At 37.6% G+C, this 24,029-nt stretch overlaps 3 protein-coding genes across 8 annotated transcripts in view; 1 reads left to right on the forward strand and 2 right to left on the reverse strand.

The window, feature by feature from the left end:
• LOC135467964 (dedicator of cytokinesis protein 1-like) overlaps positions 1 to 4,289 on the reverse strand; it is a 72,272-nt gene extending 67,983 nt beyond the window's left edge. For all 6 annotated transcript variants that reach the window (XM_064745922.1, XM_064745919.1, XM_064745918.1 and 3 more), the window contains exon 1: positions 4,148 to 4,289. In XM_064745922.1, the coding sequence (XP_064601992.1) occupies positions 4,148 to 4,193 (46 nt within the window). In that variant the 5' untranslated portion in view covers positions 4,194 to 4,289. The remainder of the gene's footprint in view (positions 1 to 4,147) is intronic.
• A 58-nt stretch (positions 4,290 to 4,347) lies between these two features.
• Positions 4,348 to 17,612, forward strand: LOC135468605 (cilia- and flagella-associated protein 206-like). The gene is made up of 17 exons (XM_064746947.1): positions 4,348 to 4,432; positions 4,697 to 4,818; positions 5,343 to 5,426; positions 5,862 to 5,952; positions 6,210 to 6,398; positions 7,355 to 7,513; positions 8,809 to 8,901; positions 9,280 to 9,395; positions 10,018 to 10,137; positions 10,517 to 10,621; positions 11,975 to 12,061; positions 12,403 to 12,507; positions 12,943 to 13,085; positions 13,355 to 13,454; positions 13,759 to 13,902; positions 14,995 to 15,083; positions 17,239 to 17,612. The coding sequence occupies exons 2-17, from the start codon at positions 4,711 to 4,713 to the stop codon at positions 17,381 to 17,383; spliced, it is 1,878 nt and encodes a 625-aa protein (XP_064603017.1). The 5' UTR covers positions 4,348 to 4,432; positions 4,697 to 4,710; the 3' UTR covers positions 17,384 to 17,612.
• Positions 17,613 to 18,242: 630 nt separating this feature from the next.
• LOC135467511 (U5 small nuclear ribonucleoprotein 200 kDa helicase-like) overlaps positions 18,243 to 24,029 on the reverse strand; it is a 33,020-nt gene continuing 27,233 nt past the window's right edge. Inside the window, exons 37-45 of the mRNA XM_064745284.1 lie at positions 23,693 to 23,840; positions 23,225 to 23,301; positions 22,853 to 22,940; positions 22,368 to 22,489; positions 21,908 to 22,051; positions 21,353 to 21,529; positions 20,747 to 20,907; positions 19,463 to 19,544; positions 18,243 to 18,916 (exon numbers count right to left, since the gene is read on the reverse strand). Coding sequence (XP_064601354.1) covers positions 18,665 to 18,916; positions 19,463 to 19,544; positions 20,747 to 20,907; positions 21,353 to 21,529; positions 21,908 to 22,051; positions 22,368 to 22,489; positions 22,853 to 22,940; positions 23,225 to 23,301; positions 23,693 to 23,840 — 1,251 coding nt within the window. The 3' untranslated portion in view covers positions 18,243 to 18,664. The remainder of the gene's footprint in view (positions 18,917 to 19,462; positions 19,545 to 20,746; positions 20,908 to 21,352; positions 21,530 to 21,907; positions 22,052 to 22,367; positions 22,490 to 22,852; positions 22,941 to 23,224; positions 23,302 to 23,692; positions 23,841 to 24,029) is intronic.

The following is a 24,029-nucleotide window of genomic DNA, read 5'->3' on the forward strand; positions in this document are numbered from 1 at the left end:
ATCATGCATTCAAGTGAACCACCTGTGTGCATGGTTATTCGGTCACATTTAAATGTTTAAATCAAAGTGGTCACAGCAAAGTTACAGGAGCCTTGCAATCCCTCTTTGCTAGCCAATGCATGTCAGGTATAAGGCATACCATAGCAACAACCTTGTGGTGCACTCAGCAACTAGGCAGTAACTGTGACATTCTTTATCAAAAGTGTTTTCTTGATGTCTTAGTCTATTCCTACTCATTTTGATATCCAATTCTCCGTACAAAAGAACACCTGACCTGTGTAAGTGCATATGTATATGAATAACATACACAAAAACAAACAAGCAAACATGCAATGCTATATTTAATCAAGAACACTTTTAATGCCTCACAGTTTTAACTCAAGTACAAAGAATGTCAACAGGTGACAACAGGATTAAAACATGTGCAGCATCTGACTGCCCTAACACAGGCTGAACTGGCTTGCAGTGTAACACTGGCTGAAGAGGTAATGAAGCATGACTGTCTCTAATACTCCTCCTCCATGTCAACATCACACTCACTTCACAATTCCAGTTATCTGCTTATCTTCAAACAGACCCCATTATCTCAGAGCAGGTTACATCATCCACAATAATAAGGCCAGCTGATCCCCTAAAGTATTACACCACCACCAACACACAGGCCACACATGTTGACTGGCCTGGCACCAGGGGGACAAGCATTGTTTACATTGGTTACTCCAGTGAAAGGGCTGAGCAAAAATCCATCCATGTGTAATACCAGAAGTTTCATGCACCTCAAAAGCTTTACATGTCCAATGATATTCCCACATTATATCACTGCTTGATACAGTAGACTTACATCATGTTTCCATGAAACGACAGGCAATGCATGCTGAATTCTATATTTTGCTTTTTATGATAAATCATCTTCAGCAATGTGAAGGCTTATTATTCCTGAAGATGTTTTTTCAAACCAAAACACAAAATTCAATGTGCTTTGCCAGTTACTTACATTTTTTTAAGCATCTGCATGATGTTGTATTCTAGCACCAGCTGAAACATGTTTTAAGAAACGTTTCCACTTTTATACGAATAGAGTTCAGACCTAATGCATTCAGGCAAGAGGTACAAGTACAGCATCTGAGGAGAAAATTTAAAATGATTTAGCACTGCACATACGTTGCACCAGTTCTTTATCACCCTACAAATGAACTCCCATGATAAACTCATGCTTATTTTATATTTCAATCTATTAGTTTACTGGGATATAACTGTAGGTCTAGTATTATCATTGCATTAAGACAATGTTTCCACAGTCTTACTTCAGATATTGGACTGCATGCTATGGTGTTACATGAATTGTGTTGTAATGTATATGTAGATGTATTTGTCTACATCCTTAGCTGAGCTATCATTTTTACAGAATATCTATCCATCTATCTATCTATCTATTTATCCAACAAGTTATAACCTTGAATTTATCCCAACAATGCATATATTATACATTATACAGATAGTGCATGGTGTGTACACGGACATCAGGAATCATCATCTCGAGAGAATGGACATTCAACTCGGCCCTTGTTGAATAAAACTGTTGACAGTTGACAAGTCCTGATGTCCCACCCCCAGCATGCACAAAATGTTTTATAATACTGAAAAAACAGAACCTTTTGAGTTGTACTTTAAATCGCCAAATTGGTGTGTCGATAAGGGAACGATAACCACTGTCTGGTTGTTCACTTTAAGAACAAGCAGACGACAGAGAGCTCTAAAAATTGAGATAGCTGCTGTGGAATGAACGCACGTGATCGTTGAATATTAGCACAACATCGCTGGATATTGCTTTGTGAACATGAGATAATATTTTGTGAGCGTGACGTTTCATTCCTTGGAAGGCATGATTGTTGTACAATATGTTTTGAAGAATATCATATGACCGTCTCTCGACCAATGGAAACCAAGAATTACCCTATGAGGTATATGTATAATGATGTAAATTATGAGCACCCTTTCTACACATGAACAAACAAGAACAATATAGATGCAGGCCTACATGTACTGGTAGTTGTATTTCCAGATGCACAGAACCATAAGAAACAGCTACAAGTACATGCATGAAGGAACTCAACAGAAGTCTACTAGATACACCATTTGTACAGTCTGCTCAGTCTCCATTGCAACTGGAAATCATGTATGTCATTCGAACCCAAAGAAACAGATACCTATACAGGGTAAAGTGCAAGGATGTTTTTATCCCCTTTACAAGTGCCCAACTTAGAGCACACCCTTTAAATAGCTCTTATTAAGGCATACAGCCCGATACCTTTAACTTGAATGTTTGAAAAAGGTCCCCATATCCATTTGCACTGACAATGCTAAGATGGTTAAGTAAATTTAAGTAAACTGTATTCATTTGATATATCAGGCATTAAATTCAGGTGTAATATCAGCAACAATTTAATCTAAATAAGGCTGGTAAAAGAGTGTCTAAGATAAGAAACTGTATTTGGCCATGCTATGCCACCCTAACAGCCACATCGTGAACAGCTAGATGCAGTGGGCGTTGAAGACAGAGAATGGTAGTGTGCACATATTCCCCCCCCCCCCCCCCCCCCCCCCCCGACACCCACAGGACCACTTAGTCCCTCAACTGTATGTACATGTTGGAGGAAATGACCTCAACCACACACGCTGAAGCTAGTTTATGTTTTGTTCTTCCTACATCTGACAATACACATGCACAATGGTTATTCAGTTCAACAGGACACTGCTTACCCCAGATCTGGAAATCGGGTCACAAAGTAAAGTCTTTATGTATTATAAATGGAGGTGTAACTGTGCTGAAAGAGTACACATGCGTGGGAATGTCAATGAAAGAAACATGTGAATGTGTGTTAGTTAAAAAACAAATGTCAAGAGATAACAGTAATGTCTGGTGGTGAATTAATCAAACATGTCACGTCAAATGCAATCATACCTTAAAATAAGATATAATGACATGGTTAGCAAAACTTAAGTTTGATCCTTAAAATAAACACAACAACTGAGAAGACCAGATCAGAGTTTCAGACTGAACTGGCTGTTCCATCCACCGGACTTTCACAGGCCACAAGGTGGGGTGGGGTTGGGTCTCATATTAGTGTACAATTAATCCAAAACAGTCTTTACAAGATAACTGATTTTCTCACACTAACAACCGTGTTACTTTGATAACTATATTTGCCCCCTGTCCCCCTCCCTTCCACCAGCCCTATTTTCACCTATATAAGTCTTTCAACCTAAGAGAAGAACAGTGTCCCAGAATTAGGCCTTTATTATAAAGAAATAATCACAATTTGAAAATAACTTTGGTTCTGTGCCCTGTCAACATCTACGCTACCATTAAGTTTTTTTAAGATCACCTATTGCTTTCTGCACTGTGAATTCTGATGTAAGTAGTAATTATATAAGAAAAATTTATGAGGTAAGCATAATATTAAATGGTTTCCATTTTCTACTTTCTCTTTAATACTCTAACTTTATATATATAACTATTGCCCCAAAATGCTAGATTTAAATCTCTTATGCAGAGTATACACAAATATTTTAAACTCTGAGTATGAATTCAGAATTTACACATTGTGTTCTTTTTATACGACAGATCCAGATGTATAAATGATACAATTTCAAATTAGCCATCACAAATTCTGCATCCAGACGATTATGTATATATGCACACATATAGAGTTCAATTTTATCAAAATTCCTTCAAGTCGACTTAAAGACAGGGATAGAGGTCAATATCCATCAGACTGAGAGCATCGACCTTTACAATCACAGAGTCCCCAGGCAAGGTGCTGGGCTAACTATCCCATGCATTCTGACTACAGCGAATGACCCAACCCATTTCTGATGTCACTGCCTGGATCCCCAATCACCGGAAACATTTTTGTCTGTGGCTACTTTAAAACCGCAGATTTGAAACCAAGACTGGTCGATGAGCTAAAGACAGATGAGAGCCGCGGAACCCCGTCTCCCCCCAGCAGCTGTTTTGTGGACGGTGAGGCTTAGCGCTACACCGACTGAAGTAGCTAAAGCTGTGCTTGATCACTTGCTGGGTTGCTCTATCCACAAGAAATGCTTGAATGTTGCGAGAATTTTAACTAAAACTGCCGACACTTACCTACGCCATACTTAGTCCTGCCATCGGTAGGGCACCAGCGTGTCATTTCTGCGATCGAAGCAAAGAAAATGCAACGAAAGAAACCCTTTGTGACTACGATTTTCCCATCCTTGAATTGTCAAATTCATCTCCGCTGTATATCTTCCGCCATGGTTCGTCACGTGACTCGCACTTCCTTGAGTGCGCACGCACCCGTTTCCATGGGTTCAATATGGCGGATTTGTAAACCACACGCTGTCAAAGAGAGTGCTTTTTCGTGATTTTGTGGTCCAAGCTAGCAAACGGGTATGTTGTCATTATTTTATTTATGTGAAATTGTTTCGTAAAATTCGTCTAAGATGTAGAGCTATACTTCCACTTCCACAGAATTTTCCTAGTTTAACCAGTCTTACACACGGCATCATTCGAATTCTCAGTAACACTTCCATTATTTTGTTCCAAAATTGTGACTTTTTATGATAACATTGTTGATGGTGTGAGAAAATTGTGCCTTATTTAACCAATTTATTTAACAACATAATGAAGATAAATTTAAATGTGAATTTTCAGATTGAAACATCAGAATGTCTCGCGCGCAAGCAGAAAGTGTCATCAAAAATATCATTCGAGAAATTGCCCAGGAGTGTGCAAGCAAAGGGCAGGCTGTGTCTGAAACACTGGTTGCTTTTATGGTCAGTAGCAAGAATTACCTCTGTCACTGTGTGTACATGTTATTAAACATTGCATGGGCCCAGCATATTTCCCAAAAATGAAAACAGATACACCAAGGGCCAGCATTTGTGATGCGCTCTTGTTCAATTTAATAATGTCCAATTGCTGAACTACTGTTGGTGCATTATTCTCCAGTCTAGACACCACTTCTGTTCATGCATGTTTCTTATGGTTGATACAGCTAACATTTCTCCGCTAGGCCTATGAGATCAATTGATGTTTAGTTTCAATTTTGGTTGCCTTATGTTATAGGTTTATCTGTGGAAGAAGGGTAATGGAGATGTTTTTCAGTAAATCTTGAATAAGTTCTTAGAAATCAAGTCACTGTGCTATCCCATGCCCATGTGATGCAGCAGTGAAGACTCTACAGCCAGATACTGCTATAAATAGGTAGATTTAAAATTCCTTTTATGAGGAAATTATATGACTGAAATCATTTGTCATATAGGCCTATACCATCATTCAGATTTTGTGTATTCTTCAGGTAAAAGCTGTTGTGTTAGACCCAAGTAATGAATTTAATGTGGACAGGACACTGACCAAAGATGATGTACAGAAACTTATTAAGGTATGTGTGGTTCATTATTGCCAAAGAAGAAATTTTGTCACAATACTTGAGAACTCATGAATGTAAGCTTTGAAGATGACTAGTTGTTTTCTTTTTCTTATTTTTCTTTTTTTTTGTGGGTTTTTTTGTTGTTGTTGTTGTTGTTGTTATTTTTGGCTGTTTTTGGTTCTTGTGGATACATCATGTACATGTATGAATACGCTAGGAGCCTTTTTATGATGGGTTTTGTTTGTAAAAGTCAACCTTTTTACCATTGCTATTAGCACAGATACATGTACATATTACTGTCAATATACAGCAGCAATAACATTTCAACTCTTAGGAAGAATAGAGGTTTGACAGATGGATAATGTAAAATGCTTTAGAATTCTCTATTTCAGAATTTGGCATTGTCTTTGCTTCATGGTGTGTATTTCTTTCCTATTATACATGTAGCTGTGCGTGGACAGACTTATGGACACAAGGTCACCAGCCTTGGACACAGTCAAAATGCAGGTGTATTTTGATATGAATTACACCACAAGAGGTTTGTTAAATACATTGTAACTCTGTGTTATACTCATCAGTGTAGTGCAAATGAAAGTGTGCAGATTTCAGATATGCTTGAAGCTAGTAAACTGAATGATAAAAGGAAATAATTCCATTTTTCAGATTCAATAAATTTACATAAGTCATTGCCTGATCTTACAAAGTGAAACACATGATCATGGCGATGATCATTAAATTTAATGTTTATCAAAATTTTATGTGATAATAGGGTGCATTATGTTTGGAACAACATAGGTGACTTTTTGGAGGAGCATCGCCGTGTGCTGGAGTCCCGTTTACAGCCAGTTATTCGTGAGATCACTGACAGTCGTGCCAGGACACGAGAAGAACTGGAGAGCTTGTACAGAAAGATTGTATCAGCAGTATTACTGAGGTCTGGACTAGGATCTCCTACAGACATTGCTGTAGTTCGCGAAGCAACAGGTGGGTTAGCATATTCATGATTTTTTTTTTGGGTGTATAAGTTGTCAATTTTACATCTCAGCGATTGTGTCGTGAATCTGAAGACTAGTTCCCATTTGTACGTAAGATAATGCAGATGCAGAATGAAAATATTTGATGGTTGAACAGCTTCTTGTAACATGGAGCCTCATTTTAGATTGTGTCCCTTTAGTGTCACTATGTCATTGTCTCCCTATGCCACCTTGTAGATTGTCTCTCTTTACCATGGTCTCTCCCTGCTTCATTGCAGATTGTCTCCCTCTTATGTGGCTATGCTATCGTCTTCTGGCCTCATTATTGATTGTCTTCCTTTAGTGTGACTGAGTCATGCCCCCATTCTCCCCCTTTAGTGCATTTATGCCATTGTCTCTCTGTCTAATTGTACATTGTTTCCTTTTAGTATGGCTTTGTCATTCCCTCTCTACCACACTGTAGATTGTCTCCCTTTAGTGTGACTGTGTAATAGCCTCTCCCTGGTTTGGATTTTTGTGTGAAAACATATTTGTGTTTTCTAAATGCATATAAACATATTTACTGATACAAAGCTGGAAATAAGCTGTTTTATAAGCTAATTTCATTGCTATAGAAAGTTGTAAATTTACTTGAAACTAATGCACTGAAATAATTTTCAGTTAGACATAATCATGCCCTTTGTAAGTTTCCTAATTTCAGTTCTTCAGAGGAATGTAAAGTGCATCTGTGAAGACAGAATAATTGTGTGCAATATGCATACATGTATAGCATGTCAAAACTAGAGAAATAATAACAATAAGCTGAAAGTGAAACTGGCATCTGATATTTATGGATGGACACAAGATCATTTATCATACCACATGTATGCAGTGTAACCAACTAGTTACTGTCCACTTCTGTAGTGACCCATAACCTCTACATTGGTCAGTCAGACAGTCAATTAATCATCTGGGTTTTAATCACAGCTGCCCTACAGAGTGTGTTCCCACAAACAGAGCTCGGGACATTCATGTCGCTGTCGAAGCGTGACAAAGAGCGACAGTTGCTGGAACTTACCATGATTGTGACAGGAATACGACTCTTCAACAAGGAATGTGGAAAGGGAGGAGAAGGCATTGATGACTGTAAGTAACCAAAACTAACATGATATGTTTACAGAACCTTGCCTGGGGCAGGTACAGCCCTTACTATCATGATGTGTAAAAATGGTCTGGCTGTGAGAAGTAAGTTAAGAGTTAAGACCCAGTGTAAAGGAGGTAGGTTATAAAATGCGGACATTTAAACACAAAGTTGAATGTCTAGTTTTAACATTACGATTCATTTATAGGTTGACAATTTTTAAGTGACATATCTAAAAAATCACATATATAAATTCATGATATACCATCCAGCTTTTGCATGGTTTGTTTTTGTTTCCTTTTTTTTTTTTTTTTGTCCTTCAGTGTAATTATTTGTATGTTGATCCATGAATAATTGCTGCATATTATGTACCGCATGAAAAACAATATTTTTGATGTACATGCAAAAGGAAAACCAAATGCATGCAGTCATAATGATTGCAGTTATCATTTTTATCATGATTAATAGGAGTATACCAGGGTTTTTTATGCTAAGTTCTGAGAAAGGATTGTATTTCAGGCCTGTGGTTACTGACTGTTGTTTTTATGCTTCTTCCTACACTGATTTCTAAAGCAGATATGGAACTTTACCAGCTGTTCATCATTCCAAAAAAAAGTTGTATGGTTGCTTTTCTGTGGAAGGTGAATTTCCCCCAGCTGTGAATAAAATTATATACACATTGGGTGGAGTTGAATTAATGTGAAAAACTGAAAAACTTATGTCAAAAAAATATAATGATAAACATTTTTGTAGTTTATGATTGTCATGCTAAAAGGTTAAAATAACTAACCCTGTGAAAAACTTAGTAAGCTCGAAGATCCACTTCTGTGGATTCTGAATCTTCACTACAAACTAGACAAAAATGTACAATAGCTACCATCATAGCTCTGTATTCATTTTATTTGTGTTCAGCAGGCAGGCAATGTCTCATTCAGCTTAAGCAAAGCATTACATGTATGTATTTGTGTTTTATGTGGTAGTCTTGGATATTCCTTTGTATTACGTTCCCTGAAATACCTGTAGGACTGCATGGGTGTATGACACATACAGGGAAGATGTCAGCAATATGTATGTTGACCTATAAAACTGCACAAGGATAGCTGGGGTTTTAGGTGTACAGCACTCAAACTAGGATCTCACAACATTTGAATGAGTAAAGTTTATTACATGATTGTAGCGAAAAATCATTCGGAATGTGTTAAGTTGATAGTGGTCAAACTCATATGACTGTGAATGTGATGTCAAAGCCATTTAAACCATGCAGCCTGCTTAGTAAAAATGGTTGTCCTTGTATTTGCAGTACCAGCCATATTGAATGAAGCTGTACCTGCCACCACACAGAATGTTGACTCAGAGATACAACAAACTTTGACAAATGCCTTCAAATATACAGGTAACAAGCAGGAAACCTTACAGCCTACATTGTAGTATCAGTTTTATATAAACATATATCAGTTCTTGAAATTCTCAGGATGGATTTTAAACATGAAATCTTTAATTTTCTTTATAAATACACATGTAACGAATGAAAATGTCTTTCATGAATTTCCATATTTCTTCAAATCTGCTATGTTCAGAGAGTTGATATCATCCAGTACTTCTGCATCATAATAGCTGGCAAATCATATGTTGATTTTACACTTGTACTTGAATCTAGCTTTTCCCAAAATTATTGGTATTTAGTCATAGCGCTGTAACTTTCCGACAGAACCTGATGTGAAACTTCTAACAATGCTGGTTGTCTTATTCTGTGTAAACCATATGATTGTAGCCCTGATAGAACGTATCCATCAGAACCAGCAGCCAGTGGAGGGGATTTCCCTTCAGCTGCTCAAAGAGTCTCTCATCAACGCTCGACAACAGGAGTGCTTCCTGAAGATTATACTGGTGAGTTGTAAACTGTTACCACAGACCACTGTGTCTGCTGAACCAGGAGGTATCACCTGCTAACTTTCTCTCAGACCCACAGAGGACAGATGGGGGAAGACTGATGCAGAAGGCGTGGGGCTGTGCACCATGTTTCATCAGCCAGCCACAGTGTATGTTATTAAAAACCAGTCTGCAGCTGGCCAGGAATGGTTTAACCACTTAGCCAATTTGCTGGACTTTTGTGATAGACCACATGTACATTCAGAAGATACGTTTCTCTTCTTTTGTTCCACAGTATGGAACAGCATTCAAATAAAGGTACACATTTTAGCATTCATTTTAACGTTATCTAGTGTCCTGAAATTAATTCTCAACTTAACATTGACAAATCAGTGTATTCCTCATAGCCAGTGAACAACCTACTTTCTTGTTACAGATCATTATTTATTCATAAATATTTGTAAAATAATTAAGTTTGAGATTTTGTCTGAAAGCAAATTATATTTTGTAAATTCCACTTCTAAAACTTATGTAATATTATTTTCTTCCTGAGCATATGTCTTTCATAAATATTTATGGCCCACTATCTATATATATACTCTTTGTAATATTGAGACATTATTTTTTTTCTATCTTTCAGAATGATGTCATTGGTTGTGCTCAACAAGTAGAGATGCTGGAAAACCAATTAGCAGGCAGGATGGAGCAACTTCAAGCCACTGTCCAGTCAAAAACAGCTGTACCAACAGCCCAAGTCTATGTATGCATTTTCATTGGCTATTTCTGAGGAATGAAATCCATCTTGAGAACTGATTTTAATTTAACATGTTTTATTTTACTGTAGCACTGCAAAAATTTTCATGTAAAGTGGTTAAAATGTCTACTTGTGTATGTTTATATAGCAGTTAGACATTAGTTGTCAATATCATTAATGCTTATATACTGTTTCCAATTTAGCATCTATTCCTTGAGCATACATAGAACTGTTATAAATTTTGTTTCTTCTTTTCTTTCCACATTTATTTTGGTATGAAATCTGATACTACCATCAAAGGGTCTAAAGATCTGTTATTTTATTTTTTTCTGCTGTGTATATAAATTTTATTTATTATCTCTTTGTATTTTTTCCTCTCACGCAGCCTCAGTTCATCCATCTGTCCCAGCTGTGGAGTGGTTTCCAGGATGAGATGGTGTTGTTGAGTGTACTCAGTAACATACTGGTGAGCCTGGAGCCCTTCACCAGGGTAAGGCCCACCTACCTTAATTCCTGACACACACCTACCCTTTTCCTGCGTTAACAGATGTTTGATACAAATTATAGCAAATCACCAATGATGTCATGGAATTTTCAAACTGATGACCATGTTGCACAAACTGTAGTCCAGAAGGGTGCTGAATGTGATGGGTAACTAAATTATGTGAAGTTATGATTGTGAATAACTATTAATCAGTCCAATTTCATATGATTTTTGTCAATTTAGTTAGATGACATTTTTGTCATCTAGAATCTTCATAGAACTGCATTATTTGGGGGTTACCTGGTGAGTCTAAGTGCTTCATAACAGGTATAATTTAATCAGTTTAATAGTAGTTCACCAGGTAAATATAACTCAAGATGGAAGAACTATGTAAAACATAACTTTGTAAGATTTTGTAAGACATCGCCATATTAATCATTTTGTAGTCTCAGTTGTGTCTCAAGCAGTGAAGGTGAAAACAAGAGTCTTTTTGTGCTTGTACATCAGCTCCGTTGTCCAGGAATGCCCTTTAATTGATTGTGGCTTTTTAGGTGCAATAATTAAGCAGCTGTACAAAAAAAAAAAGTTGCTCAGTATATGTTTGTCATTCAATCATTCGGTCATGTTTGGCATCTTATATACAACATGAGCCCTTCACATTGCAATGAGTCTAAGTGCGACACAACATGGATTTTTTGCGCGATCGATAATTGGTGCCTTTTCACAGTGAATCATTGGGGGATATTTAGCGTATGTACAGTAAAACTTGCAAGGGAGACTTGGTCCAGTGTGCTAACTCCCACTACAAACATATGGTCTGGTTATATCTGGATGACATATGGAACTGTTTGAGAACCTTTTGATGATGAGGCTTCTGTTTCTGTGCCACTGGCCTCCTGTACTTTTGCCATGTTGCCATGACTCACACTCAGCCTCTGTGGAATTCAACATGTGGTGATGATTGTGTCAAAATGACACACACACAAAAAACAATTTTTATTTTGAAAAAATAGTTGCCGTCCATTTTTGTTTTTCTTTTTTTTTTTTTTTTTTTCACTCAGCATTGATACATGCAGTGCTTTTTTTTGTTGCCTACCCATAAAGTATTTCTCATTTCTTTATAGAGGTATTATAGCATGCCATAATAACATTCCCCAAAGCACCACATGTATAATGTTACCGTTTTGATGAAATCTTTTCAGATAACAAGGTTTATTTTGCCTTTCTGCAAATTTTTGATCTCCTTATATTGCCCATTAACTAATATATACTACATAAAATATTTTTGTCTCTTTTTACTTTATTTATTCATTTTGGTTAAGAAACATTGTAATGTTAAGATTAATGTTTGGCTTTCAGAGTTACAAGGAGCTGTTCACAGATGAAGTGCTGGACCCATACCTTCAGGATCTGCGCATCAAAACTGATGATGAGAGAAGGGCTGAGGTATTTTAGTACTCTCTTTCTTATTTAGGTATCATGAATTTTCTTGTAATCAGAATGTTATTTGAATGAAGACTAATTTGCATTTACAAGGCCACCTTGTTGAAATTTTGGGCAAAGAATAAAAAAAAAAATGCCTACTACCAATATTTATGTTTGATGTTTTGATGTTTGCAACAAATCAATAACTGCTTGTTTTTTGCATTGGGGTAATGTTCGATCTGCTTTCAAACAGTGACTTTTTTTATTTTTATTTATGCTTACATTGATCCATCACATTATTCATTACATATGTTTTGGCACTTCCCGATCAACTCAGTCGTATTTCTGTGTTGTTGTTGCAGTCAGGTGGTGAGGAGAATCGTGTCAACCCCAAAGACTTCCCTGAACAAGACTGGCTTTTCCCAGAAAGTACCAAAAACTTTCACAAACTACCATTACAATATCGGGTGAGAATACATACCAATGTTGTGTGTACATGTATTAATCCTTAAACTGAATAGAAATAGAAAAAAACTGGGTAGGAAGAGAGAGTGTGTTTGCGTTTTTGACTTGAACTTTATTGATAAACACAGAATAATGAATGATGATGGTTTTGTACCACATCTTCAGTATCACAGCTGTTTACTGGTGAGGAAAGAATGAGAATTGTAGGTAAATGTTTGAACAAGGTTACAAGGCTTCCAATCTGACATCAGTTCATTTCTCACAATCAATCTGGATACATATATCTTATAGTTGTATAAATATTAAAAACAGGAGGTTGGAAACCAGTAGATGATTAAAGTATTATCATATGTATTGTTATACATGTACACGTACATTGTTAGTCCTGTTGGGTTCCTATTTTGATTATCATGGCTTTGTTGTTGTCTTTGTCACAGGGTTTCTGTGGCTGGGCCCTCGTGAAATATGATCGCTTGTTAATACCTGCTAATCCAGACATTGGAATCCTCAGATACAGGGATCATTATTACTCCTTTTCAAGCAAACCTGCTGCCTATGAATTTGCAGGAAACATGGAGTTGTGAGTGATGCATATTACCAGTCATTTTATTTAAGTGTATGTATTCCAATGTAAGACATTATATTTCAGTATTATGTAACAACATGTACTAGTTTTAAATTTGAACAGTTCATTTTTGTGTAAAATATCTTGATTGTTGATTATTATTATTATTATTATTATTACACGTAATTCCAATACACATATTTTGTTACATATATTCAGACTGCAATCTCGATTTAGAGATTGTCATTATGCTTACAAACTTCAGATGAGAAATGTGTCTTCAGATTTCAGACTCACGTTGCAGAGTGTGCTAAGAAAAATCCAGAATTGATTCAGTTGCTAGAGCTGCACACCCAGTTTGCCACAATAACACCTTACTCTCAGGTAAGCATCGTTGACATGTACTTAAGGGTTTCACCTTTGTTGTCAAGTTCTGCAGCCTTCGATTCCTTCCACTGATAGCTTGAATTATTCAGTGTAATTTTCCCAGTAAAACAGTTACTGCTTTACCAAAACACACCTACCATACTTAATCATCAAAGACGAGAATACATGCAAAATTTATCCATATTAATGTGAAGAATGAGAAAAGGGTAAGCCTTCATATTAAAATAAAGGCGTACCCTGTTCTTAAGTTGTTTAAAGAGAGGCATAAATTTGACTGATATAAAATGTCTGCTTTGTCCAGGGTGGTGATCAGGGCAGAATGATAGAGAAGCCATTGACAAAGTGTGACAGTGGAACACAGACAGATACCCACATCCTGGAGCCCAACATTGTCAAGTCCTATGAGTGGAATGAGTGGGAACTCAGGAGGAAGGCTATCAAGCTGGTAAGAGTCCCAGAGCTATATCTGTGTGACACACAAGTGACACTGTGGAATTTTGCCATTAGAATAGAACTACAAGAACATGTGTAATTTTATCAGGTATTGGGGAGTGTGTCAAATTTTTTCCCCTCCATTTACATTTATTTGTCTTATTTGAAATTTTTGGTAACTATATCCTCTAAACCAATTAGAATATTGTTTAAAATGTTAATGCTGTCAATAAAATGTCATTAAAACATCAAGTGTATTGTGATGGAGACGAGCGTAATTACTACTATTATACAATTTGCTTCTCCATTGGATTGGCCATTGTGATAAGAATGTGCATATACTGCACCTGGAGTATTCCGCCTGATGTACTTTAATGTCTTGTGTTGGCAGAAGATAATATTACAAATCTTACGGTACTTGCACACTTATTCAATAAAGTTCTGGCAAAACAGAGCAGGTCATGTGTTGATTTTATGAGAGATGTCACCCTTTACTTTAACAGAGGTCCAGTTTGTAAACTCTGTAGATACCATGGTTGACATGGTTGTCATTTGGGCAGCACTTTACAACCTCCTGAAGTCATAACAGGGTTTATAAACTAAACAACATCAGGTCAGAAGTAGACCCTTTATATAAACATTCTGACATAGCTAATCAGAATTCTCCTCTCACGTGATACCCAGTGTAAGTACAACCATGTTGTACAGGCCAGGGCTGTGAATCACAAGGCTCCCTTGTTTCTGTTTGTATGATCACTATGATGTTTCATTCATGCTTTATCCATGTAGGTGTATTTATTGTATGGTAATACTGTATTTCACTTAAAGTTTGGTGTGATAAAATGCACTTTGAGAAGACAAATATAAAGACCTTAAAATGACCTTTTTGTTTATACTGATTGACCGTCGACAATTTAGTTTTCCTATAAGGTGTATGAATCAGCCAGAATCAAACAAAATCTGTCACTTGAAAACTATTAGACTTCAGTAATCATAAAGTTCTTATAATTGTATTATATAAAGTCATCAGATTTTACTTGTTTATCAGTATTATTCTCAATACGTACAGTTCTGATTCCTGTCCTGTCTTGTGTTTGTTCTCCAGGCTAATTTACGTACCAAGCTGACCCATTCTGTACAGACCAATCTGAGTAACCTGAGGAGAGATAATGTCACACAAGTCTACCTGCCCAAGTAAGAGCTGTATTATATCAGTACTTTGTTTTTATATGCCACATACATTTGTTTTGGGGGTCTCACTTCCTCAGACACACTGGTGATCAATCAGGTTAGGTGTTCAAATCCAGGTGTAAGTAGAGACGTTTGTCTGGTGTTTGGCAAAGGTCAGTATGCCATTTACTCTGGTTTCCTCTTGTCCATACATCATGACCTGACTGGTGTACAGATGAAGAATTTTTGAGAATGGCGTTAATCAGAAGCACTATTCAGACAAGTCAATTAATCTACTCACCAAGGCAGACAGTAATGGATGGATTTACACATGGCACCTCACTGATCAACAGGCAGATGGCAAACTTTGTAGGTAAAGGGAATGGTTGGAGTCAAAGACTTATCCTTCTTTGCTCATGGACTTGTGATACATTTTCTGCGTGACAGATTTCAGATGGATATACTGTATGCATCATCAGTGTAGTTTTCAGATAATCTTACTCTTGTAGATTAATACATTACGTAAAATAGTGCTTGTAGAGAAACTTTTCTTTGTGACCCATCATTACATGTATCATTATAGACGTACCTGTAAACTTCATGAGCAGTTCATAGCAATGAGTCAGGCAATAAGAAAATACCATGAATTTCTGCTGATACATCTTAGCCCTGACCTTCTAAATTTTTACAAGTATACTGGTATACAAGTAGGCTGGTAAAAAGTTATGAAAATCTTCACAAAACAAAACTGAAAAAAAAAAACAACTGTTTCCCCCCAAATTTTTAAAAGAATCCTATACTAGACAGTTTAAATTTATTTTTGTAAATTTAAACTACAATGTATGCAATCTGTGCACTGTGTGCAAAGGTGCAATTTGTATAAAATATAAATACACTGTACATTCATCTTGGAAAAGTGAGCTAGTGTAAGACAGGGAAAAGGATTCCCAGTGAACACATGTCCAGGAGTGGGACATGACCTGCTAAGCATCCCTCATCAGGGGAAGGGATGTTTATCAACAGATAAGGGCTGGTTATCTGCCAGGAGCAGGGTAGTTACCAGAGCCCTTGTCCCCCTCCCTCAGCAGCTGGACCCTGCCATCTTAAGGGGTTGTAACTAGAACCCTGTTAGCTCCCCTGCTTGTGCAGAGTGTACAAGTAAACACAGACCACTGAAGGAGATAGGTCCTGCTGATAAACAACACAGGTCAAAGGTCACCAATTAACCATGTGACAGTCAATTGAGATAGACATTTATGCCTTATCTCTGTCTGTCCATCACATCAATTTCTGCACCATTGTTGGAACCATTGTTGGTGATGTTGTGAAATCAGAGCCAGGAATGCTGGCATACTGGCTCATCACATTGAAATGATACACAGGAACCTTGTGTTTTGGTGAAATTAGACCCTTGTACCTTAGCTAATGTGCTTTGTTTGTTGATAGATACAGGCGTTTCTGGAAAAGTTCCAGCTCAAATATTTGGGTTGTAACTTGCTAAAGATAACTTTCCTGAATGATATTGATCTTGTAACTAGTATTTTCAGTGTGAGGACTGAAAGACAGACTGTTCACATTGTTTGCAAGTTACTGTAACAACTTCATATATAACCTATACCCCTGTTGAACACGTATTAAGGGAGTTCAAAGCCAGAGGGAAAAAAAAAAAACGCTAGAGCCAGGGAGGGACAATATACTTGTAGATTGTCAACAATAGGCTTACTCTACATACCCCAGCATTTGAACCCATCAATTGTTAATGATATTAATTACTATTCTGATAGAACTGTTACAATGTTATACACAGCTTCCTGATTCATACTTAACACCAGGGAACAGCAGCTTTAATAAACCGTTACAGGAGATTTCAAAACTTGATTTGATGTACCTATGTTAGAAGTCTTACATCTTTCATTTTGTTCATCAAGTGATTTTTCACCTTGTACAAATATGTACCATAGCTATGAAAAAGCTTTTAATATCTATAACAATCAAAGTATTCTAATTCTGCTGAAGTGTGGTAACTCGAGAAAATGCTACTTCTGCAGAATTGCAGCCACATTGTGGTGAGCTTATAGAATAGGTCAACCTTTCAGAATGAATTCTGCAGCCAGAAAGGCGTGTGACATTTTGAATGGCTGTTTGCATGATGGAAAATCTTTCTAATTCTGTTCCACAGAGAAACAACCACACAGACAAAGAAAGATGGCAGCACAAATGTTCCCCAGTGCAAGGTTTTCATGGCAGGGTTGAGGGGAGGTGGAACAGGCAAGCCTACCACAATGATCAAAGTTGACCTTACGCGTGATGTGCAGGAGTGCTGAGAAACCAAATGTTCTGGACAAGCTGGGGATAAGGTCACAAAGAAATGTACAGAAAAATAGCAGTGTAGCTATTGGTTCTTAACTTTTTGTGTACAGCCGCATGGAAAACTTTGACAATATGCCTTTATAAGAAATGTAACAAGCAACCAATTCTGTACATTTTATGTAATTTATTCATTTCATGTATAATCATCTGCGATTGTGATATGTCCGTAATAAATGAATTAACACCACGATTGTAGAGAGTGTGGACATTTTTCCTTTCACTGTGCAAGTCTGCAGTCTGTGCTTGTGGGTAATGGACAGAGGTGTGATCAGTATCACACACAGCCAATGAACAACGCCCGTGTTTCGTGATGTGAGGCGAAATCACACAAGATTTGCAGGTTATCAGACTGGTGTTCAGGTCTCGTTTAGAATTAATTTCATGACGAGAAGTGGGAATGCGCATTACATGAACTACATATCCCAAGGTTTTGCTTACTTTTATGTTATTTTTGCAATGCAGAAGTAATTTGTAATGCCACCAATACATGTAATACTGGCAGACATGAAGACAGTGAGCATCCACGTAATGGGACAATAGGCTGACAGGCATGGAAGGCACCAACGGAGTAACAAGACAATAATCCACTGATAAACACCACAAAGACACATCTACAATTCCAGTCTGGGAAATTTAATCTCCTCATAGTTTACTTGTACATAATGAAAGCTATTTACAATGAGATGATGTTTCACACAACATGATGGTAGATCAAAGACAGAACTTAAATACATAAGGCTGACATTCTGACAGCTTACTGATCCACGAATTCTCTTTCCAAGCATAGAACTGAAGGTCATGTTAACATCATGTACTGCAATAGATATTCCAATAATTTTCATGTCGTGCAAGAAAACTCCAGCTTTTTAATATTTCAACAAATTCATGTGATGTTCTGTTAATAAACTGTCAACATTTTGTATGAAACAGCAGTGTAATGTAATCTGGTCACACATCAGGACACAACTGAAGCAGGCTATGATAAACACAACCGAAGCAGGCTATGATAAACACAAAAACGCAGAACTATATCTATACAATATCTGGCATGATGAAAACTGTCGAGCTTTCTCTGTCATCAGTCAGTTTTTGAAAAGATCTGTAGACCTTTTTAATTAGTACAGAAGCCCACAGTTTACCGCATCCTTACATTAGTCTTCAGGTTTTGAGCTCATGTCCAAAGATAACCTGTACGACATCCATCGTTAGGCCTTGGTAATGAACATATGATGTACCTAATCACTGTCACTGCCACTCATTTCACTGTCGCTGTCTCCTTCCTTCACGTCCACAGTGAATTTATACTCCTGATCACATCCCATATACGCATCACTCATGAAAAACAGTGTGTAGTTATAGTGACCAACAGAGGGCGCCACGAAGTCCAACTTGACCTTGGCCTTCTGCTGCAAGGTCAGCCTCTTAATGGAAATCAGTGAATTTGATTTGACATCTCCAATGACAACCCACCAGCCTTCTTCTCGTTTCTGGAATAACAATCAAAGTACTTTTAATGTACTTCAACATGTGAAATACACACCGACTCTTCCTCCAGTATGCTTACATAAATTAATATCACTTAATTTTATCCAATCGGATGATTTGTAAGGCAGAAAGTCAAATGGTCAAACAGGATGATTTGTAAGGCAGAAAGTCAAATGGTCAAACAGGATGATTTATAAGGCAGAAAGTCAAACGGTCAAACAGGATGATTTGGAAGGCAGAAAGTCAAATGGTCAAACAGAATTGCTAGAGCTTGGTTCAATCTCAGTTGATTTTGCTTTGTCGTACCTGTACAAAGATTTGTTTTTTTGCTTGCTACTTCTGTTAGATTTTCTCACACTTTCAGTTACATTGGCAATACAGTAGAACGGCCAAGCATCTAATGATAAATCCCTACCTGCTAGATCAGTCTCAACTGTGTTATCACTGTCTCAAAGACACAAGTTTTTGTAACCTAGACTGGCTAAATTTTGAACACAAGGACTCGCAGAAATAATACGTCAATCTAAACGTGCTCTGCAGACATTTACCTGGGGGAAGAAGGGAGCAATGACTGGTCCTGTGATCTCATCCTCTCTCTCCAGTGTCACCTGTACGTTCACAGCAGAGCCACTGAAAACAACAACACAGCAATATTTTACTGGCTGGTCAAAACAATTCTACATGTATACCTCAAAGCCAATTCACAAGTCATATTCATTGAATAATACGAGTAAACAAGAGTAAACTGGACCTAAATCGTTTTTTACTGCCTTTAACAGATTAATAAATGGAATGATTAAATGTGGTTTAATGCCTCAATTGCCAGCATTTCAGCCAGGTCACAGGGACATTAATGACTGGCAACTGTTGCCAAGTCTACTTGTCCTCAACGGCCATGTGTTACAACCTGTTACAATGCCGAGTTGTTTGATGTTTACACTAGATACTTACTCGACACAGTCCAAAAATGTGTTACACCCTGTTACAATGCCGAGTCGTTTGATGTTTACACTAGATACTTACTCGACACAGTCCAAAAATGTGTTACACCCTGTTACAATGCCGAGTCGTTTGACGTTTACACTAGATACTTACTCGACACAGTCCAAAAATGTGTTACACACTGTTACAATGCCGAGTCGAGTTGTTTGACGTTTACACTAGATACTTACTTGACACAGTCCAAAAATGTGTTACACCCTGTTACAATGCCGAGATGTTTGACGTTTACACTAGATACTTACTCGGACACAGTCCAAAAATGTGTTACACCCTGTTACAATGCCAAGTTGTTTGATGTTTACACTAGATACTTACTCAACACAGTCCAAATATGTGTTACACCCTGTTACAATGCCGAGTTGTTTGATGTTTACACTAGATACTTACTCAACACAGTCCAAAAATCAGGATATTAACCGGTTTAGAAAATTTACTTAATACTTATATAACGAGTAAAAGCAACATGCCTGATACAATTTTTTTTTTTTTTTGATTGGTGTTTTACGCCATACTCAAGAATATTTCACTTATACGACGGCGGCCAGCATTATGGTGGGCGGAAACCGGGCAGAGCCCGGGGGAAACCCACGACCATCCGCAGGTTGCTGGCAGACCTTCCCACATACGGCTGGAGAGGAAGCCAGCATGAGCTGGACTTGAACTCACAGCGACCGCATTGGTGAGAGACTCATTACGCTGCGCTAGCGCGCCTGATACAATTCAACTCGATCATACATGTATGTGGTCAGGTATCGAGGGGGAACCATATCCTCTCAAAACCAAATTGACAACAGAGACAATTGAGAGACCTGGTCAGCAAACAAACTAACCTTCTGATAGACTCCTTTTCCTGGACTTCATACGTCAGCTCGATGTTAGGGTATCGGTTGCAGAATCGTGCCACATCTGCCATGTCGGCGTCAGACAACTGCAAAAGTGTGGTCCTGTTCTCATCCTCCATCTCCATCACATCAAAGATACTCTCAATGTTCTGTAAGGTGAACAAAGTCAAACGTCTAATGAAAAATACTTTCTGGGCCAGGATAAAACATTAACGATGACGAGGTGAATGATGAAGATGAAACCACTACTGTAAAACCTTTTTGCATGCTTGCAAGGTGTTTATTTAAGCATACAATGAAGACATTATTTTGTGTAGACTGACAAAATCATAGTTTCTGTGAAGCCCTGAAATTGACCAATCCATTTCAATGTAGTCTTGTCTCCAAAATCAAAATTGAAAGGTGCATAAACTGCTCTGAGTTGCTTTTTTCTATGCGAAAAGGTTGAGGAATTTGGGTACACCAAAAACCCCCTTCGCTGTAGACAAGCGAGGTAAATCATCAAACTGAAGTTCTACACCATTTCTTCCCATCAAGCATTATACTTCCGATTAAGTGTGAAGCTGCTGAATATTTAGATCTCAGAGGACTTACATTTTCCTGGCACTTTTTGATGATCTCGTTGGTGAAGTGTGGCAGCTGTTTGAGGTAGGAGTCTTTTCCCCACATTGCCTGAGTGACCATCTGTGCTAACTCCATGGCTGCCAGGGCTGGGGACAGCCACCCATTGCTACTGAGGACATCAACACAGGCCTGGATCAGTCGCACAGCCTGAGAGGTACAGAAATACAACACTAAGTAATTAACATCAGTTCACATCACACCCTATTCATCTCACTTAATGACCATGTTAACAATGGACATGGACAAACCCCACAAAGCACAAGATTACAGCCAGAGATTTTCAGCACTGGAAGTCTGCTGTACTGGGCGAGTGAACAGTAATTCGATATGTTCCCCAAACCTTATAGGAGGTGAAAACTGTTCGTCAGTTAAGAAGGAAAAAACCATCAAAAAACAGCAAAGGAATCATCTGCATGAAACCTCTGGTACCTTGATCCTTGTCCAACTCCTCAGAATACTTCATTATCAGTCCCAACCAAACGATGAGAAAATGTCATTTTACACAGTGCAATTTAAGTGCCTCACCTTGCTAAGTATAGACTCTGTGTCGCTCTGCAGCTCTGCCGTCAATTGCATGCGGGACAGGTGCGCCTGTAGCAGCAAGTTAGTCTTCACATGCGGGTCGTTGTACTTAGGGTTTGTCAACTTGTTGGGGAGACGAGATGCCAGCTACATTCACAGGTGAAAACAAAATCAGAATTAGAACAAATACAAGGGACAAGTTTTCACTGCATCTAAATGTATCATCAACCATCAGATCTTTCTCAACAAATCTTCCATGCTAGAAATACTGGAGTGATCAAAATTCCACAAGATTGCGGAATGGTGGTAATGAAAAAAAAAGGTATATCATCATAGAAGAAAAAATCATAAATTAACATCAGAATAATACTAAGAGTAAATAGATTCACCATCACAAATAATTAAAACTACTATGAATTGTCAAAATCAGAAAAGCGATTAAGTATAAGCGAGTAATCCTTACCTGTCTCAGAACAGAGTCCTCATGATGCCGCAGAGGCAGATCTTCATACTCTGCTGCATTAGATATGATCTCTATTAACCCTTTAATCTTTGTCTTGTTGTTCAGAGACATGCTGAACAGTTCTGAAAAAAAGGAAAATAGAGAAAAAACAGATGAGCTGACAGTGAAATATATAAGTCAAAGTTTTCACACAGGGCCATTCGGTGTTGCTTCTTCATTTAGCACTGCTTCTTTCCTTAGCATTGCTGTCACTTTACGTTGAATTTTCATTAATGGTTATCTTTTCATTTTAGCATTGCTTCTGTGGTAAATATAAATGATAAATCACACTAAATACATGGCCAAACCACAGCTGGTGAAAACAAATGGTTTTGATAGTATCAGAAAGTCAATCTGTTTAGCAGCCAATCATATTGGCAGACAAAACCCGAAAGATCTAGTCTTTCAAACAAGAGTATGTGATGTGAATTGCCGGAGTTGCTCACCAATGGTTGTGTAGTTGATGTAATAATAAGCTGCAATCATGCCCAAGTTGAGAGGAGCAACATCCATCTCATCCTCAACACTGATACACTGAAAAACACAAAGCAGTCAAAATTAATTATTATTTATGTTTTAGATTCTCATTTCTAAAGGCATTGAATAAATACATATTAAGATGATCGGTAATGTCAAGTGTTATTAAATCAGACACAAGTGGAAACCATATGCCACGGAAATTTCATTTTCATATGATCCTCCAAAACTTGCAGACAAGATATTGATACTGTGCTTATTAGTTATAATTTCGAAAACACTCCAGATTAAACAAAAACACTCCAGATTAAACGAAAACAAAAAACAGTAACCTAACTTACCTTGGACTGTTCCAGATCACTGACTGTGTTCTCCACCAACTCTGACAGGTGATCAGACAAATGACGATGTGTCACACCTGTAAATTACACAATCAATCACTGTTTTAGTTTGTTTAGATGCCACATCAAAGATATCCCACCTCTGTACATAAATGAATCCTTTTATACAATAGAACTTTCTTTTGAAGCTTTAAATTCTGTGTTGTTAAGTGTCTTTTAAATTTTCATGAGGTGCTTTACGCTGTGCGTTAAGGTATTTTAAATTCTGTGTTAAAATGCTTTAAAACATGTATTAAACTGCTTTAAGCTCTGTGTTAAGTTGCTTTAAACATAGTGTCAAATTACTTTAAACAGCGTCTTTATGTGCTCTAAATTTGTGATCAGCTCCTTAAAACTGTGGTAAGGTGCAAATTTCAGGTGTGATAAAGCTGTTTTTGTGTACATGCAGCTTTACAGTGGCCAGCTTACCCTGGAGGTTGTAGTAGTTGGGGTTCTGAGCCATCCTCCGGTACAGGAATGTCCAAGTCAGATAATCCACAGCATCCTGCTTGTTCTCTATTGTCTTTGTCACTATCTCAGCATTGAAATGATCGTGTAGACAATGATCCAAGTGGCTCTGTAAGAGAAAAAAAATAGGCAAACATTGGCACAAGACTGATTACACATTTTCACAACCAAGAGCAGTAAACGGAGAACAACTTTCAAAATCATCTCACAGGCTTAGCTAGCATTATCATGTATGGGGTGATGACGCAGAAAGCAGGCAGAAGCCAAAGTGCAAATCATGAAAACTACAGCAAACAAA

This window comes from Liolophura sinensis, chromosome 6 (genome assembly GCF_032854445.1).
Source record: "Liolophura sinensis isolate JHLJ2023 chromosome 6, CUHK_Ljap_v2, whole genome shotgun sequence".
NCBI lineage: Eukaryota > Metazoa > Mollusca > Polyplacophora > Chitonida > Chitonidae > Liolophura > Liolophura sinensis.